Source organism: Pinus tabuliformis, chromosome 9, assembly GCF_031772625.1.
Source record: "Pinus tabuliformis cultivar Carrire ecotype Pingquan chromosome 9, CPIR1, whole genome shotgun sequence".
NCBI classification, from domain to species: domain Eukaryota; kingdom Viridiplantae; phylum Streptophyta; class Pinopsida; order Pinales; family Pinaceae; genus Pinus; species Pinus tabuliformis.
In genome coordinates this window covers 1401938180-1401959198 of record NC_142307.1, presented here as the reverse complement: position 1 = coordinate 1401959198, position 21019 = coordinate 1401938180, and the positions used below count along the sequence as shown (strand labels likewise).

Here is a 21019-nt window from a genome sequence, read left to right as displayed (position 1 = left end):
TAGAAATAAATTATGTATTCATTAAGTCTATTGAATACATGTAGTGAATTGGGCGATTGAGTTTCATTGGCTCCTGTAAGGATTTAGGAAAAATAGATGCACAGATTTTATTTCATGATGGCCTTATTGTCAATTTGGTGTTTTCCAGTAGGTTCCAGTAGCAGAACTTGTGGGGAAAACTGTGTGTTTGTATTCTACATCTCTCAGGGTAGAATTTGGGTTGTTTTCACGGTGGATTCTTGTTATTAACTATTAAACCACAAGTAGACATGGACTCTAGTAAAAACTCGGTACTCTTGTGGGTGATGCTAATATCTATGAAGGGATACAGGTAAAAGGAAACTTAATAACTAGAAACTGGAACCTGTGTGCATTTAGTTCATGTCATTTTAACTTAGTGTGTATTCTTAGTTTGTATCTTTCCACATTTTCTGCCTGTCTGATGTTTCTATTATAACTTATCTTTACTCAATAAATGCCTGTTATTTTAACTAGGGTGTTCGCATTTCCTTGTATCTTTGCCCCTTGTTTGTATTATCCATTTGACACATGTTTTCATTACTGACAGGGTATGGGCATACCTGTAGGGAAATTATCTCTATACACTGCACTTGGTGGAGTTCGTCCTTCATCGGTATGCAGCACAATAACCTATAGTTTATTGTTTAAACATATGCTAATTTCAGCAAAGTTACGGCAAAACTGGTAAATTGATTCTTTCTGTTGTATAGCTTAGTCTGCTAAGCACCTTGTACATAGTACATTTTAGAGCCCCTTCATTTCTATTCCATGATGAATGCATGTAACTGACAGAAAAGGATTTTTAACCCACTATTGCATGTCTCGCCTTGTAGTCAGTCAATTATTTTGTATTTTTATTCTCTTAACTACTCTACTGGTATGTGGACAGTGTCTTCCAATAACAATTGATGTTGGGACCAACAATGAAAATCTCTTAAATGATGAATTTTATATTGGTCTCCGACAAAAGCGCACTACTGGCCAGGTTTCCTTCTATTTGAATGAACTAGTAAATGATTCCTTTATTTTCTTCAGTTCTCAGGGACAAAATATCTTGTGGCTGATGATATGTTTTTATGCTTTGTAGGAATATTATGACTTCCTTCATGAGTTCATGTGTGCAGTGAAACAAAATTATGGAGAGAAAGTTCTTATCCAGGTTAGTTACTAAACACTTGTTTCTTTTGTCAAGATAATTGATTTTCATATCATTTTGCATGAACATATTTACTTTGTATGCTAGCTACCTTAGCATTTTGTTGGTACTTTGATAAGATATGCCTGGGAGCTGGAAAGCTCATGATAGTTATTGAAACCATGCAAGAAGATTATAAATGAACAAATACTTTAGGAATTCATTTTCATATCATTTTTGCATGAACATATTTACTTTGTATGGTAGTTACCTTTAGCATTTTGTTGGGACTTTGATAAGATATGTCTGGGAGCTGGAAAATTCTTGCTAGTTATTGAAACCATGCAAGAAGATTATAAATGAACAAATATTTTAGGATTTTCAATTTAATAAACCTGTTTGTTTTTGCACTCTATTTGCAATAGACCAAGCAAACCTCTATAAAGAAAAACATGCACAATTGATTGATTAAATGACATTTTACGTCCTCATGACAGTTTGAAGACTTTGCCAATCACAATGCCTTTGAGTTGCTGGCAAAATATCGGAAAACCCATCTCGTGTTCAATGATGACATTCAGGTTTGCCCACAATGACTGACTGCAACATGAACGGCAGAGCTAGAAGCTCTGTAAGAGTTCAGATCCATAATAAACTAATGCAAATGCAACATGAAGGGCAAGGCTAGAAGATCTGTAAGAGTTCAGAGCCATAATAAACTGATGATGCAAATGGTGAACAACAAGGGTGAGTGCAATTATGGTAAGCATAAGGATGCAAACTGCAACAGAGCAGAGCATTAGGCACAAGTGCGCAAGCATCAAGAAGAAATTCAAATAATATCAAAACACTACTAGAATGATCCCTAATATGTTGCAGCCTTGCTCTCTTACCATAAAAAGCACATCATTTTTTATCAAAGCAATGTGCTCAGGCTTTGAGTGAACTACTTCAAGAAAAAAATAGAGGTCCGTTCAATCTCAAAGCTCCCAGATACTCTGTAACCAAAATGAAGACATCAAAGAAACCATTGACGTCTTTCTTGTAGTTATTGTAGCTCATTTTTAGGAGGGACTTCTTTCTCACTCACGATCTACCATATACGCCAATTTTGCGACCTTTGCAAGGATTTTCCTTCGGCCAAATATACATCTACTCACGGGCAGATTGAAAGGCCCTCTCATCAAAGTTGGGCAGAGCTTGAAGAAAGTGCTGAGACTGCAACGTAATCTACTAACTATTGGAGGATTTAGAAATGGAAAATTGAAGCTCTTGCAAAAGCGCATCAAATCTGGTTTTTCAAACTCAATTTCTCGAGGAAAGGGGGTTGTGGCAATGGAGACACCACCCTTTCTCTTGCTATCGGTTGGTGACATCAATCAAATTCAAGATGTCTTCTATCCTTTGTAAACTTGTTTCCACCTGCTTGGGGAGCCTCCTCTGTCGAGATTGGAATAGGTTGCTAATTTGAATTAACAAACCCTTCACTCCCCTAAAGTCAATATTCAATACTTGAAGGTTATTCTCTAGCTTGGTAACATTTTCCAAATTCCATCTTTCTCTTGAATTAACTTCGTTCAACAGTTTAGCAATAATGTTGTTAGTATCTTCAGCGGCTACTCCTCTTCTAGTACATATTGCCATTAAAAGAAAGTATTATGGCCTTCTTGCTCATTTTGCTAGTATGAGCCCACTTTCGTTACCAGAGCTCATCCCTTCTCCTTTGTTCTATAATAAAAACTTGATAACCATTAACAAATATAAAAATTTTGTAAGAAATTGCATCAAGTTACTCTCAATCTGTGCTTGGTTTGACCTTATCAGATTGGTGCAGACCTCCCATATAAGGAGGTAAATAGATGCATCAAGTTAACTGGTGCTTATAATTTTAACATATAAGGTTGGTGTAGAATTCCCAAAACTAATTATACTGAGAATCTTGTGTCAAATAGCAATGCCTAATAAGTATAATTAAATAATTAAATTCACCAACACTAAAATGTTTTACTTATTAATTACAGTAAAATTGTATTCATCACCATGTGACCAACAATGAAAATCTCTTAAATGATGAATTGTGGTTGATGATATGTTTTTATGCTTTGTAGGAATATTATGACTTCCTTCATGAGTTCATGTGTGCAGTGAAACAAAATTATGGAGAGAAAGTTCTTATCCAGGTTAGTTGCTAAACACTTGTTTCTTTTGTCAAGATAATTGATTTTCATATCATTTTGCATGAACATATTTACTTTCTATGCTAGCTACCTTAGCATTTTCTTGGTACTTTGATAAGATATGCCTAGGAGCTAGAAAGCTCATGATAGTTATTGAAACCATGCAAGAAGATTATAAATGAACAAATACTTTAGGAATTGATTTTCATATCATTTTTGCATGAACATATTTACTTTGTATGGTAGTTACCTTTAGCATTTTGTTGGGACTTTGATAAGATATGTCTGGGAGCTGGAAAATTCTTGCTCGTTATTGAAACCATGCAATTTATGTGTAACTGTTTTAGTCATGTATCCTAAACTTCTCATGATATTGAATCTATACTAATGTGCAACTTGTATAGTATACCAACACCTTGAGGTAATGAACGGTGTATATTCAATACTTTAATGTCATATCAACGCTGCAATGACATCTTCATGTTTATACAATTTATGTGTAACTGTTTTAGTCATGTATCCTAAACTTCTCATGACATTGAATCTATACTAATGTGCAACTTGTATAGTATACCAACACCTTGAGGTAATGAACTGTGTATATTCAATACTTTAATGTCATCTCAGGAGTGGCACTTTCTCAGCAATGAGTTGACGCAACACCTTGAGGTCCGCATTGTAGCTCAAAAATATGTTACATATTGTTCTAGTTCTTTTGCTCTGCCTCCTTAGTCATGGATTTCCTGAACTTTGATGGGCCACGAAAGCTTTGGCCAATTAATTCGTGTGTTTTTGATACAAACAGCTCAACACAAGTTGCATCAGGAGACAACAGTACTGAACATAAAGGTATGCCATGAAAGCATTGGCCAATTAATTCTTGTCTTCTTGATACAAACAACTCACATATTGTTGTAGTTCTTTTGCTCTATGTATTTTCTGGTACACTGTGTCAATAATTGTAACATTGTAGTGAGCAGAATGAATAATCCAATTCAATATACAGTAATTCATGCAATCCAATCTTCAAAACTTGAGCTTGACAGAACAATGTATGTATAGATTAACCAAAATTCAAGAGTGTAAGCTTGTTCGGAAAATGAATTCTACAGAACTGAAATCAATCCAGAAGCCCTAACCAGAAGTTTGTAACCAAAGTTGCTATGGAAATTACTATAGATCTGGAACTATCCTTTAGCTCCTTCTTTGCTCAGGATCTGCTGACATAGGAGCCACAATTCCCTTCCTTTTCATCACTGTTCTGCCTCACGTCAGCTACAGAGGCCCGAACCTATATGTTGATATTCATGTTCAGAGCTTCTTGAATGGCACAAACTCCAGCTCGGAAATCCCTCTCTGTATGAAGCCACCAGGTCTGCAGCAAGCCCAGGAACTCCCAAATAGCATCTGTTATAAAATGACTCCTACATGATACGTTTTCTGTAGAAATTTAGTTGCATAGCTTTGGAGGACTATTGGAAGAACTGGTTAAAAGTACATTACATAATGTAAATAAAGTTTTGTCACGCGCAGTGATTGAGAGATTCTGAACTCGGAGGAAAGTTTGTGGCAGTTGCACTGTTGGATTATGCAACACATTTTGTTATGGGCTGTGTTGGATCCAAGACTAAGACGGTTAAGCAATCACCTGCAAATGAAGACGACCCTGTTGTTCTTGCTGCAGAAACAGCATGTGAGTATAATTATTTTAGGTCTTGTGTTTCTGATTTTATTTTTCTTGTTGTAAAATGTACTGGATTTTTTTTACCTATTTTTCCAAACGTTGCTGATTTTTAAGATCATTTATCTTTTGGAGATTGGACTATGTAGACACACATTCATGCACACAAACATACACATGTATGTATGCCCATACAGTCAATAATGTCTTGAGTGTGTAAATCTTCCCTGCTCTAGATGGGTATGTGATTTTGGTACAATTTTTTACTCTAATCAGCGTAGATTTTATTCTAACTTCTGACTGTGGCAAAAAATGGAATGTACAACACAGTCGAACCCATCATTGGCTCCAAGGGACTTCAAAAACAAGGCAGTGCCCACTTTGTCTCCCTTGCCATTGGCCATCAGACTTAGGAGCCTTTCATATCATTAGCTCCATTGCTAGATCTTCCTATCTCACTCATTCTTTCGTGAAAGACAATTGATTATTTTGTATTGTGACATGGTCTTTTATATATGTGTCACGACAGCATTACAACAATCATATTCAATTTTCAATCAAATTCAAGTTCCAAGTTTCTTATCCAAGAATATCTTGTGTAGGAAATCTTTAATTTGGATAGCAATACTTAAATACAGGGAAGATGAATGCAAGACTGCCCGATACAATGCCAATGTAATGGGAAACATGTTTATCAATTCATAAATATAAATTACAATACATTCTACGATATAAAGACATTTTATCATCGTAGCATTACAATGAAGCAAGTGCTTCAGCCAGCTTCGTGCATTACAATGAAGCAAGTGCTTTAGCCCCAGCCTTTCTGTAGTGTTCACCCTTAGGTAGATATGCTATCTTCAACAAATTTGGCTGGTTAAAATGCTCTTCTTGTGGGCACAATGGCCAAAATTAGATTCTGAAGCACAAGCCAATGTGATAGCACATGTTAGTGCTCTTACTGACGCTTATGTGAACCACATATCAATCTGTCTCTTAGCTTGCCACTGCTCAAAGAGCAGTTGAAAAAATACATGGGACAACTATGATTAGCTGCAAAGGTGGCCTTCTGTATACAAGCCTTACTGACGCTTATGTGAAGCACATATCAATCTATCTCTTAGCTTGCCACTGCTTAGAGAGCAGTTGCAAAAATACATGGTTCAGTCATCTGCATTAGAGTCTTATACATGGAGGCACAATAAAATAGAATATATCTAGTATTACGTAGTGTGCTTTATAAGAAAGGGCTTTAGTTACACCTGTTGGCTTAACATGTCTTTCATACACTCATTACTTGTCCTGTCTAGCCAATTGTTTATTAGAATAGCTTGGACCCAATTTACCACCAAGATTTCATTTGAAATCTGCCCCTGATGTCAAATCCATCACCTAATTCCGCATTTACTTCTGCCGTCACATACATCATCTCATATGCCATCTGCTTCCGATGTCAGATAGATCGCTTAATTGCAAATTGTTTATTAGAATATCTTGGACACAATCTAACACTAAGATTTCATTTGAGATCTGCCCCTGATGTCAGATACATCACCTAATTTCCCATTTACTTTTGCCGTCACATACATCATTCCATATGCCAATCGATTTCTCACTTAACGTAAGTTTCCCGTTTTATAGCGATCATTAAATACTGGCCTCCTCCAATAAATGCTCCTCATATTGGATTATATCCCCTCCGATCTGATCTTCAATATTGGATTATATCCCCTCCAATCTGATCTTCAAGTATTTCAGTTCCATTCCAAATCAATCCGTATACGTACTTACTTCTGCACGTGTCAGCAATTTGCCCCGCATTCAAGTCTTGTGATCTTGCATGGCTTTCCTTATTTGGTTGTACAGTAAAATATTCTCAAAAACCCAGTTCCATTCACACTTGAAACCAGCTTGCAAACACATTCAACTCTTTTATAAATTGGCAAAAGCAATGCCTAATTTCTCGCTTACAAAAGAAAACCACCTTCTGCACCTAGATATTGACATACATCTCTCTGCTTCACATTACATGGAATCCATTAGCATAAGCCAACTTACTCAACTGGCAACATTGTTTCTCTTAGCACTTGTTCTCATGACTCTTCTAATTATCGACATCGTAAAAGTAGAAACACGAAGAAAAAAGAAACCAAGAAAACAATAGCATCTTGAACGAGGAGCATATGATTATGGAGTATGTTTGAGTTGTATAGTCAAAATTCTGAATCTCACGCCTATTTTTGCATTACTTTACGTGTTGTCTTAATTCCCCGCTTCCTTGTCTGTTACAGGTCTACGACAGATGCTTCAAATATGCATTTGGATCTGCCATGGCGCTGAAACTCTCATTTTTATGCTTTTATCGTCTCTGCTGGCATGCCGATGATTACAAAACTAGCATATCGAGCTGACAAAGGAGAAGCACTGCAAACTGCCCTGATTGCAAATAACAGCGTTCCTTGAATCTAAAGAATCTAACCAGTATTCTAGTTTTAGTCTGCTTCATAGGCATAATGTCGTGCTTGTCTTGTATTCTTCACATGTTACAGTCTGTCATAAGAAATGCTTATTTTAACTTGATGCTATGCATTTGGATCTGCCATGTTGCTGAAACTCTCATTTTTATGCTTTTATCGTCTCTGCTGGGATGCCGATGATTACAAAACAAGCATATCAAGCTGACAAAGGAGAGGCACTGCAGACTGCCCTGATTAGAGATAACATCGCTCCTTGAATCTAAAGAATCAGTGTATCATTGATGCCAGTATTCTAGTTTCGTTTTTTCTATATATATGAAAACTTTCTGAAAAAAGTATCAGTCTGCTTTATAGGCATAATCTGCTTCATAGGCATAATGTTGTGCTTGTCTTGTACTCTTCACATGTTACAATCTGTCATAAGAAATGATTATTTTAACTTGATGCTATGCATTTGGATCTGCCATGGTGCTGAAACTCTCATTTTTATGCTTTTATCGTCTCTGCTGGGATGCCGATGATTACGAAACTAGCATATCAAGCTCACAAAGGAGAGGCACTGCAGACTGCCCTGATTAGAAATAACATCGCTCTTTGAATCTAAAGAATCAGTGTATCATTGATGCCACATCAAATAGGACCTACTTGGCTATGCCCTTAAGGCTACTCCTTGTACTGCCAGTGCTGGTAGCTCGCATATGTGTTGTTACTACCACTGTACCACAGGTGTACTGTCAGTGCTGGTAGCTCCTGCAACGAAATTATTATATTGCAAATCCTTAATGCAATATTGTCGAGTATCCATGAGTCACATGCCTCGGCAAGTACGACTCAATTGTATGGTAACAATGTCTCAGACAGTTGTGGCATATGTTTTTCCTTACTGTCTTCTATAACAGCAGCATATTTAATCTACCGCCCATTGATGTTCCAGATTCAATGCAACAAGATTCTTGGAGAGACTGAGAGACAAGCGAGTGTTGTTACTACCACTGTACCACAGGTGTACTGTCAGTGCTGGTAGCTCCTGCAACGAAATTATTATATTGCAAATCCTTAATGCAATACTGTCGAGTATCCATGAGTCACATGCCTCGGCAAGTTCCACTCAATTGTATGGTAACAATGTCTTATACAGTTGTGGCATATGTTTTGCCTTACTGTCTTCTATAACAGCAGCATATTTAATCTACCGCCCATTGATGTTCCAGATTCAATGCAACAAGCTTCTTGGAGAGACTGAGAGACAAGCGAGTGTTGTTACTACCACTGTACCACAGGTGTACTGTCAGTGCTGGTAGCTCCTGCAACGAAATTATTATATTGCAAATCCTTAATGCAATACTGTCGAGTATCCATGAGTCACATGCCTCGACAAGTACGACTCAATTGTATGGTAACAATGTCTCAGACAGTTGTGGCATATGTTTTGCCTTACTGTCTTCTATAACAGCAACATATTTAATCTACCACCCATTGATGTTCCAGATTCCATGCAACAAGCTTCTTGGAGAGACTGAGAGACAAGCGAGTCATGCTAGTGGGGGACTCGATGAATAGCAACCGGTTTGAGTCCATGCTTTGCATTCTTCGGCAAGGTCTATCTAATAAGAGCAGGATGTTTGAGACTCATGGCTATCGCATCACGAAAAGCAGAGGATACTACGTTTTCAAATTAGTCCCTGCTTACCAGACTTCATTAGACATAGTCACAGCGCCAACAACACCAACTCCACAGCGCCAACAGCACCAACTCCAGCAGACGTACGTGACCTAAAGTCCAACTTGATGCAGGGACTCGCTGCCTCGCAGCTTCTCTTTCGTATTATATAAGTGAAGCTAGGCATTATGCTGCATGGCTCGAGGTGCTATATACCATTCTAGCCTGCCTATTGCAGCGGTGGACATCAAAGAAACGCCCAAGGAGTATGTGTTCTACGCCGAAGTTCCGGGCCTTACCAAGTCCGACATTCAAGTAAGTGGCGAAAATTAAATCCAGTGAACAGGATGATTCAGGGCATTTCGCTGGCCTCGCTTCGTTCAGGAGCCAAATTAACTGAGACCAGAGCTGAATTAAGAGATGCTGGTCTAGACTATTCATAAAGCTATTCGAGCGTTAGCGATACTCTTTAACCAAGGAGAGGTACTTTAGTTGGTTATGGCTCCTCGTCAAGCAGGGTTGGGCTGGCTCCTCATCACGCTAGTGTTGGGCTTGCTCCTCGTAAGGCTGGTGAAGCGCTTGAAATCCGACTATCTGTTGATGCAAGCTAAATTAATGCTTTGTTCAAGTAACAGATCTGGTTGCCCTGGTCCCATAGCCCGCTACTTCCCTTTGTACGTCTCCAGATTCACCACCATCACTTACAGCATATCCAGGCGCAGATAGAGATCACAGATTGACCCTTTATCGATCCCTGCACATAGTTCGCATAGTAGGGATCAAGTTTGAGTTCAGGGACACTCCATCGTAGTTGATGGTAGACTCGCTGCTATATACCATTCTAGCCTGCCTTTTGCACATCTTTCACCCTCACTAAACAATGAAAAATTGGACACATTATCAAAGCATTTCCAACAATTGTGTGTACTCCTCATAGATGAGGCATCGCTCGTTGGTGCAACAACACTATATCAAATTGATAAGCGCCTGCGACAAATCTTACACACACCAACTTCATACTTTGGTAATGTTGACACGATATTCTCCGGCGATCTTTACCAGGCAAACCCAGTCAGAGACTCCCTGATCTTTGAAAACCCAAAAACCAACAAAAACACAATTCCATATGACTTCTGGCCAGAGAAAATAAAATGTTATCAACTGCACACAGCCATGGGCCAAAAGGACCCATTGTTCATTGATGTACTAAATAGGATGAGATTAAACATGCAAACAGATGAAGATATTGCTTATGTAAACAATAACTGCTATAGGATCCCACCTTCAAGCCCAATTTTCCCACACATTTTCTATCGCAACAAAGATGTCCATATTCACAATGTGAAAATGCTTTCCCTAACAAAGGGGGAACAAATAATGCTCGTTGCAATTGACAACTACGAGCTTCCTGGGTCGATTTATTTTGCTTTTGATAAAACAATCGCACTGCCATCAACAATTACAGTTAAACAGAACATGTTAGTTGAACTATATGCAGGAAATTACAATACAAACGGTGGATTAGTTAATGGTGCTGAAGGGATTTTCAAATCCTATTCATCTAATGACAACAGGCCTGACATTGTCTGGATAGAATTTTCAGACCCAGAAATTGGGAAACAACAAAGAAGCAACTTCAAACAACTATACGACATAAATATATTGCCAAATTGGACACCAATCTTTCGAATTGCAAAATCGCTAGCAATGTCTCGTAACAAATTACAAATTACAATTCGAAAACAATTTCCAATCCAATTAGCCTGTGCGCGGACAATACACCGAACACAAGGGTTGACATTGGATCAACTTGCATTTGACCCAACTGGTGTCACAAAACATGGTCTAGTATACACTGCATTATCACGTGTTCGAACTATTGACTCACTATGCTTGATTAACAAATTGACACAACAAAACTTCCATGTCAAAAACAAAATAATCAATGAGATGGCACGGCTAGAAACAATTGGTGCATGGAAACTAGAATTCGCAAAGAAGAAATCTGTTAACAAGGATGTTTTATCGATTGCAAGCCTGAACACACGTAGTCTACGTGCACATCTTAGTGACGTGATTCATCACAAAGACTTAATGGACAACATGATTCTATGTTTTCAAGAAACTCATTTGTACACTCCACCAGTAGTCAAAGAATTCTTATCATTCAATTTTGCGGCTGCACATTCTACACATGGAGTTCTTACTTGCATAAACAAAAAAATACCTATTAGAGCAACAAAGACATTTTGCAAGAACAAAACAGAGCTTACCCTAATTGACATGTACTTCCAACGACCAATTTGTTTAATGAACATTTATGCAGCACCATTTGAACAAGTATCCACGATAATGCAAATAATTCAGGAAGCAAAATCGCAAACTACATATACTGACTGTGTTTTTTTAGTTGTTGGTGATTTCAACATTGACATACAACAAGAAACAGCCCGTAGCAAACTCTTTGTACAATTTATGGAAATGGAAAACTTACATGAAATAACAAGCAAACTATCTCCGCACCGAAACACAGTAATAGACCATATCTGAACAACTTTGCCTATGAAACAGTGTGAAATAAATGTAACATGGGCTTATTGGTCTGATCACAGCATATTCTATGCGCTACTACAGCTCTAACGACCCTTGGAACAAATCAATTTTAGCGTATAGCAAAATCAAAGTAGCATTGATACACAAGTTTCTCTACAATTTGCTAAACTTCATATTCAAGCAAACTTCATATTTCCCTGTTCAAACAAATGCTGTGTTATTCGAGCAATATCAATCTCCAATGGCCATACTAAAAGTCTATTTCTTGTAGCTCGCTTGCAACACTCTGTTCAAACAAATGTTGTGTTATCCGAGCAATATCAATCTCCAATGGCCATACTAAAAGTCTATTTCTTGTAGCTCCCTTGCAACACTCTACGTTAACTGATCTAGGTATGTAACGACACATAGAATAACGTTATGCACAGATTTATTATTACATGGAACACATTTTTCTTGTAGACCTAATAGAGTACATATTTATTATTACATGGAACACGTTTTGCTTGTAGACCTAATAGCTTGTACTCTTGTTGTACAGATAACTAATAAGAAAACACAGCACAAAGAAGTAACTCCTCCAGAGCCTTGCTGCCTTTCAGATCAGAGACTGATAAACAGATAATTAATATGAAAAGACAGCACGAAGAAGTACCTGCTCCAGAGACATGCTCCCTCTCAGAGACTTGTGACGTCTCAGAAACTGCTAAAAAGTAACTAAAAAACCTTGAAATCTATTCTTACAAGTTTTGTAGTACAAACATAATGTTAATTCAGATTCTTCAATATTGTTCTACAGGCAGAAACATGAAAGTACATCAAGTTTTGCAGTACAAACATAATGTTAATTCAGATTCTTTAATATTGTTCTACAGGCAGAAACAGGAAAGTACATCTGAGATAGCAGCTAAGCATCAACTATGCAGAACAATCACAATACAGGAGTTGAAAGGGCTGAAAATGGGAACAACTTTTCACGGCTAGATTCTAGTAATATACAAAACACTGGTCGACGAAGTCCACGGAATTGAATTGTTACGTGCTGACCTAGTGGACAGCAGAGGGAATATGACAATTACGCTAAATGTGCCACACAGCCTGATTGCTGCTACTGAAGCGAAACTTGTAGTGGGCCAGGCAATCTGTATTACAGGTTTCAAGGTCTCTCCCAAGACAGTTTATGACCATGGAGACTGTCCGTGCATACTTGTTTTGCATGGGAAGAGCATCTTGGAAGCAATTTCACCTATCTGTACGGAATACAGATTTGTTCCTACGACGACTATTAACCAGCTCACCAGCACAACAGCTGCGTTTGCAATCGGCACAGTAGTCGGCCTTGTAACAGCGGCGAAAGAAATAGCTGGTCAATATGTCCTAACTATCAAGGACGGCCCAGGTCAAAAAGACAAAGCCACGGTATATACAAATTCAACCATTTATTCTTTTTAACATTTAAATCATCTATACATTTTAAGTAACCATTTACTTAAAAGCAATTACATTTAACACTAGTACATTTTGCAACGCAGGTGCATCTTTTTAGTACATTTCAACCAATTTTCAAATCCATCCAGCAACAAATTTCGAAACAAGAAGCACCAATGATGCTGTTTCGAAATCTTGCCCGAGGCAAAGAACGTGGGTCATTACGCACTTGTAGATCCACATTCATTACAGTCGTCACTTCACACAGGGTACTTGCAGACCTGAGAAAACTACCTGCCTCAACAACAAAGGTTCTTTCATATTCCACAAAATATATGTTATAAATCTTTATTTCCTGTTCTCCTAAATTACGCTCGTTCATTTAACATCCTCTTAGCATTTTTATTACAATATCTAACGCTAGGCTTGTACTGAAACATGGACCAGGTTAAAGGGATGCTGACTATAGCAAACATACATGCAGAACCCTTTGTTATAATCTGTAACAATTGCTCTCTGCTCACCGATACATTTGGAACAGTTATCATGGACCAACTTAATTGTTCCACATGCAAACAGCTAACCACATATCGACGCAGTTTTCAATTGAATTGCATTATCCAAACAGAGGCAAATGTTCAATACAAGTGCATCCTAAAGGACAGTTTACTGCTCGAACTTTGTCCATCCTTAACAGGACTGACATATGAAAAATATCTCGAAGACGTTGCCGACGTTACATACAGTTTACGAGATTTCCATGTACACAACAGCTTTCTGTTGGATAGTTCGGATGTCATTGTCCGTATAGATTGACACATTTTATCCTCTGTAGGATGTGACTTTTATGAGAGTATAAACATAATGAACTACTTGAAAGTAGTAAAAAATAAAGTATTTTTATTAAGATATGATATGAAATTAAAAAACAACACGAAAAAAAATGTTTAATGCTTTTTTGTTCTTCTTAGGACTTTGATTTTGTTGCACTTCAAAAGGATTTGTTCTTGATATGCAAAAATGACACCAATTGCTTATCTTTTTGCTATGTAACTATTCACAAGATTATTCATAACTAAGCTTATTATAAGTAGTTTTAAAAGTTTCTTTAATTAGGTAAAAAACAAAAAGAAAGTCAAAATATGATTCACCAAGTTTAGAAAGTATAACAAGTATCATCAAGCTTTTTCTTACTATAATATGCAAGAAAATGTATCAAAATCTTAATCTCTAAGATGAAATTTTCAATTTAACCAAAATTAACAGGATGCAAAGCAATAAGCTTATTCTCAAGCTAATGAACTTGTTTACCAAACAATCACTTAACTTTGTTTAAGTTCGTGAGAATTTTCGATCCCTTGAATATGAAACTTAATATCTTAAAAGATGGACATGGCAAAAAGAATGCAAGCTTCATCATTTTTCCTATCCCACTTAACTTTCTTAAGGGGATTTAACGAAACACATCTTTTCCCAAAGTAATGATGTAGGGAAGCTGCGAGGCAGTGAGTCCCTGCATGAAGTTAACATTTAAGGTCTAGGGCTAAAGATCTACTAGTTCTGCCAATCCTGTATAGTGAGTCCCTCCAAAGCCTAAGTAAAGGTACAGGGCTCTCAGCCAGCCAGGAAGACAAAACAAGTAAAGCCTGGACCAAGTTAAATACAGATTACAAAATTCAAAAGTAGCTTAAGCCTGAAACTCTTTTACTAATGATTTGAATTGGCCATGATAAAAAGACGAGAAGAAAATTAACTAGCTAGGACAAGGTTAAAGTGGATACCGATTGCGCATGAATTGCTTTTCTGACATAGGGATTATTTGCCCAAATGTCTGAAAGAGAATATTTGTCCTGTTTTGCAATATGAACCATTCTGTTAGTAGAATGTGTTAGAAAAGATCAAGTATAACAACTGCAATTATGAAAAAAGTAGAATGTATTAGAAAAGATCAATTATAACAACTGCAATTATGAAAAAAGGGGAAACTATGCGAGCTAGTCCCTGCCTTGATTGGAAGGGGGCTTGAGCATTGAATAAGCCATACGCATATAAGCATAGACAGTAGCATAGCCAAGGGCAGCTTCAAGATTAGGTGGTGGTGAATAACTAAAAGCATAGCTAGCTGGAGCAAAGCAAGCATCAAAGTAACGAAGTAGTGGACTCAGTGAAACCAACAGTAGCAGATCCAGATGCATAAGCAAGACCAGGAGAAGTAGTAGCAAAATAAGCATAGGTAGATTGGGTTGATCAGTAGTTTAGACGGTTGATCTAGTTGTTTACCCATAATCAAGGACAGGTGCAAATCTAGTTCCAGGACCAATTTCCGAGAGAGCTCTATAGCTTGTTTCAGAACCTCCAGTAGCAGAGTAAGATATCTATACGAGGTAGTCAATCAATCATGTGCTCTTTATGGGATCAAGATTAGTGAGTTTAACAAAATGGGCAAACCTGTGCTTTCAAGAATCTGGTATAGAAATATGCTATCGCATGAAAAGCAAATGGAGGATCGAGCTCACATAATGTCAAGAACCCGCTGCTTTAAAGAATCTGGGGCTATTCGGTATCGATAAAAACCTTCGTTTGAGCTGTCGACGTGCAGAACTCCTCAGCTTCACCCTCGTAACAATCCAGTAAATAGAGAAGTCCTATATGGCGGTGATAGTAACCAATACTAGGTTCTTCGGTACCAATACAATGTTCCAAATCATTATGCAATTGGCTCAATACAAAAACGTTGGCTCAATAAAGCATTCATTACGTTGCATTTAGTCGTTCTTTATCGTATAGCATTTTTATGGAGAGCGTAGAACAAATTTTATGGCATAACGTTTTTTAAAGGAGAGCTATCTCTGTGCTTACATATTAGAACATTGTTGGTACATATTAGAACAATATGCAATATGGTTGACAAGTGCTGCAATCAATATGTTATATGGAACAATGTGAAACTAACACTATGGAACGACATCAAAAATGAGGACGATAGTCAATGCAAGAATGTTTCATAACCCAATAATGTTGCTTTGGAACAAATATGTCGAGAATGCATAACACAAGAAGGAAAGAAAGTTGCATAACGCATATATCGATTTACTGATATGGAACACATATATCAATTTGCTACCTTGGAATGCATATATCAATTTACTGTTAATGTATGGAAAACATTTATCAATTTACTAATACTATATGGAATGCTCCTTTGTCAGTATTGGATATAGTTTATATGGCACAACATACAACAAAATCGCTGAAGAAAGACTTCAATTCAAAATTGTTAGCACCAACGTGGAGTCACCATTTTTTTAGCTCTGGTTGCTGCGAATGCCAAATTCCTCGATAAAGTTAACCTAAAGGTAGATTTCTGTCTTTCTCGCAGTACTAAACAGTGGAATGGAGGCTTCACTACAGGAATAAGGGACTAGAGCTCCTAAAGTTCCTCCGTGCCCCCGCCTTCCTATCTTCCGATCCCAAGTTCCTCGCTTAGAAATATGCGTTACACTTAAAAGGTTATAATTATTTTTTACGTTTTAAAGTGGTATCAAATGTATTTGATTAATTAAGTTAAGTAATGTTTAAAAATGAAAATAAAAAACAAATTAATAAGATAATCCAAAAACTTGTGGTCGGAGTGAAAGCTATTTTATTCAAAGATTTCAATGAATTATTTCAAATAAAGACATAGGCGCTTGGGGATGACAAAATGTCATAAGTTGGCAATCTGCCGCAGTGTGCGCGCATGCATTTTGACAGATGTCATTCATAAGGTTAAGAATTATATTTTCTATAGCGCATTTTGACAGACGTCCATTATATTTTCTATCTATAATTTCTAGTGGGTTTCGCACCGACCAAGCTTTTTAGACGAGCTCCAGATTTTTTTCTATGGCAGACTGAGACCAGGTCTTAGGATTCAATGAGACCAGATATTAGGTAACGAAAACAAGTTCTTTGAAGAAAATAGTGCACATGTGTTTCTCATTTAATGGTTCAGTATCAAGTTTATGACTTTTGTTTAGATATCCTAAGCATACTCTGCCGTTGTATTCTAAGCTATCATCTCTCAAAGCATACTCGGGGTCTCCTGCACCAGTATAAACCTTCTATGGCAGACTGAGACCAGGTCTTAGGATTCAATGAGAGCCTGTTGTCGCACCCAGCCATCCATTTATTGAACAACTAGCAAAGCGCTCTGTCCCGCTGTTTATGTGTCTCACCTAGCATCTCCTGCCTCGTAGCTCTCTTATCTGCGCCTAAGCAAAGGCACCAGCAATGGCAAAGCAAGCGTCCCAGCTGAGAACACCAGCAACAGTATTTCAATGGCCTTTCCTCTGTGAAGTAAAGGCAAGTTCCCCAAAATTTCTTGAGATGAAGAATAGGAAAATGTCTGGTTGGAAATTGCGTTGTTCTTGTTCACAAGTTATGGAAAGGTCTGATGAAATATTACCCTCTGAGCTTTAAAATGTTCTTGTAGTCCTCTGTGTATATTCTATGTTCTGTTGGTATAATAGAAATTCTTGAAATTAATGCAATAATTGTGGAAACCTGTACAGTAGTATTAAAATTGCATGTTTGAGGACTCGATGAAGAAGGCGGCTCTTCGATTCCATGCAGTATGCAGATAAGAAAACTTAATTTATTAATCCTCATAATTTTTTTTAAAGTCCAATAGAAACCATGCATGCATAGAGAAATGAATGAGGTAAACTACTGAATCCTTATTATTACCAGTAGCAACATGCCAATGACCAGAGCCGAATGGTTGAGCCTTTATGTTTCCGCCATTTTTTTTTAACTGTTTAACTTCCAGTCCCAAAGTTAATGGAATGATGAATATAGTGTGGACGCTCTGTATTTATAGCAGACTTGAGATAATACAAAATGTTGATATATCCCTTTTTTCTTCAGTTAGACCAATTATATTAACTGCAGAACTAAAAATATCCAGTAAAATGCAGAAGAGTAAATGTAGATTTCAGAATTTTTGGATTCCTGGACGTTTTCAATCTAAAGACTTTAGCTAATAGCTAATATTAACTTTAAAACAAGTAATAGGAAATCTTTGTGCAGTGAGAATTAGCAATAAGCACCGAGTACATAGCATTAAATATTCTGTCGAGGTAGTTAGTTTCCCAGTTTGAGTTTCAGTTTGAAAACAGTTTGAATTTTACTTTGATTTTTCATGTATGCAGGCAACATGCTTTCTTCCCTTCCATTTTCAAGAAGAAGTTAGCATCATCAATAAAGCAGAATAGAAGTTCGATGTCATACAAAAATAGTGAAACAGTGAGAGGCAGTTCACTACATCAAAGAGGCAGTTCATTACCTAATTTGAGTTCCAGTTTGACTTTTCAAGTTTGAGTTTTCATGTATGCAAGCAGTACAGGTTTAAAAAACTATTTATCTCACCTTGTTCATTGTATCTCACCGCAGAAACATAGCTGTTGCAGAGAGCATTAGAGGTTCTGGGAATGGTCTGCCTTGGAGCAATCCAAAACCAGCGAAGAGGCTTTCCTGACCAAATGGAACAGGGACTATGATAACAGCTAAGATAGCACCAGTGGAAGCATATGTAATTAGTCCCTGCCATCTGGCAACCGGCAGGGACTATAGTAATCGTTAGTCTTCGACTTAGCATTAGTTTACAGTTTTTTTAGTGTGTTATACGGTGCTTAGTATAAAGTTCAGAAATGCGTTATGCGGTGTTCTCCCCAGATAGCCAAAGTCTGATTCCCCGCTGAAGAATTCCCATCTTATTTGGCCTCTTCCTGAGGCGAAAGAGGCCCGAACATAGGTTAAATTGCTATTTAGGCCCAGTTCATTATGGCTGACCGTCAACGGTCTTGTGTTAATGCGAGCATTAATTTGCTAATTCGTATTATCTGCAAACAGGTATATGCTAAGGTTGCAGGGTATGCTACGGTTTGACCTTAACAGGTGTTGTGCAGGTGTTCGTGCCTGGCACTAGCTGACTGCAACTCAGTGTCTGTCGCATGATCCTCATCAACAGGTGCATCGTATGTAACATAGCATCAATGCGAAGTAGGAACTAAGGTTCTGTAGGGTAAGCCCCGTCCCGGGGGACTATGGGTAATATATCCTATCAGGCAGGAAGGGAGAAGGCAAGCAGCAAGATAGGTTTGATCGAAGGCATTCAGTCAGGGGGGAAAGGTCGAAGCGTGTCTTCCGGGTGATGGACATCAATCTTATTTTAGACCTGAACACGCTACACCCGCTCAGCAGAGTCCGGCCCTCGGCTTCTTGTGGGTGGCATGGGGGTATAGATAGGCTACGACTGGTAGGGATCCCCAATATCAACGCCTCTGACCAATGTGCATATGGAGCAGCAAAACCCCCACAGGGAAGGCAATGGCAGTCTTGTTCTGATACTCACAAGCTGCATACACTGTTTTGATGGATGAATACAGATTTGCTGATTTAACAAGTACAGAGCTCATTTTGTTCATACAGCGTGAACCTGGGTGGGCGGCGGCCCAGGGCATACCGATGCGTACGCAGGGAAGGAAAGAGGAGAAGGTAGAGCCTGACGCTAGGGTTTCTTGGCCTTCGTAGGTGGCACTCCAGGCTTTATGCTCCAGGATGACATACACAGAAATCCAGATTCAGAGCTATGGATGTTTACCTGAAGTTCGGAGAGCTTTGCAACAAGCTCTTATAGCAGGACGGATGGAAGAAACAGTTCGGGAGCAACACTGAGACAGAGGGTTCCGAGCAGGCCTTTGCGGCCAATTTCAAAGGCAAAGGAAAAGGGGCCAAGAAGAAAGGGCAGCACAGCGGGGAGGATGGCTCCCAGGGACAGAAGACCATTTGTCATTATTGTGGCAACACAGGCCATATGAAGAAGCACTGCAGAAAACAGTTCGCTGACCAGAAAACCAACCACGGAGGGCCTTAGTAGAAGGTTCATGTCATAGAGCACACAGAGGAGGAGTCAGTCTTGTAAACAACCACTATTCTGCGAAAAGATGAAAAAAACAGGGCTTAATGTGTTCTGCTCATCTGGGAGTGTTGGCAGCTGGATGAGACAAACCTAGAAGGCCATGAAATTGAAAAACTGGTGCATGTGCAATGGACAGTTGGATTATCCTTCTGCCTCCTGTATTGACATATGACCATGATACAATGTTAAGTGGCATGGTTTAGTGCCTCCATGCTATCCCACGGAGAAGGAGGTGAGCCATGTGGCCCTGTTATCCCACTGAGAAGGAGGTGAGCAGGGCCCACATGGACGTGTTTTAATTTTTAGTTTTCCAAGAGCTTCGTTCCCTTTTAATGTTAAATTACATCACTAATATACCCTCTTTGGTCATTTCAGGTTATACTTCTTTTACTCGTGTACAACTACCTGATCTGAGCCGAGAGGGAATCATACTGTAAAAATATATGGTGAGCCATTCTCCTTCCTTTTCTTTTAAGGCACAAAAAGTGACTTTAATCAGCCGACCATACCTAACCACCTTTGCTTAAGAATATATACACAGTAAAAGACGGTAATCAATCTATCAGGAAGTAACGAATTTTCCTCATGTCCATGAAAACCAGTCCAGTCAAGTCAGTCTCAAGCATAAAAATCTGCGGAGCAAGGGAATTCCTTCAATTTTGCTTCCAGCTCGTCAATGGCGATCAAGGAGGGTTTGAAAAATTTCCCGGCAGTAGAATTTGATTGCTGCGTTGTGACGGGAGGACGAGGATTTGTGGCTTGTCATCTTGTTCGGAAACTTCTGGAATCCGGTCGATGGATCGTAAGAATTGCCGATTTTGCTCGTACAATAACTTTGGATGAAAACGAAGAGCAGAGTTCGATTCTTGCCGAGGCTCTCAAGTCTGGACGGGCTATATACTATGGCGTCGATGTCAAAAACAAGT

General features: G+C 38.3%; 1 protein-coding gene across 1 annotated transcript; it reads left to right on the top strand.

The window, feature by feature from the left end:
* The first annotated feature begins 536 nt into the window (after positions 1-536).
* On the top strand, positions 537-7425 carry LOC149153790 (NADP-dependent malic enzyme 2-like). Its single transcript, XM_089443923.1, has 6 exons — positions 537-634; positions 911-1006; positions 1109-1180; positions 1654-1737; positions 3265-3336; positions 7306-7425. The coding sequence occupies exons 1-6, from the start codon at positions 572-574 to the stop codon at positions 7423-7425; spliced, it is 507 nt and encodes a 168-aa protein (XP_089300049.1). The 5' UTR covers positions 537-571.
* Positions 7426-21019: the final 13594 nt, after the last annotated feature.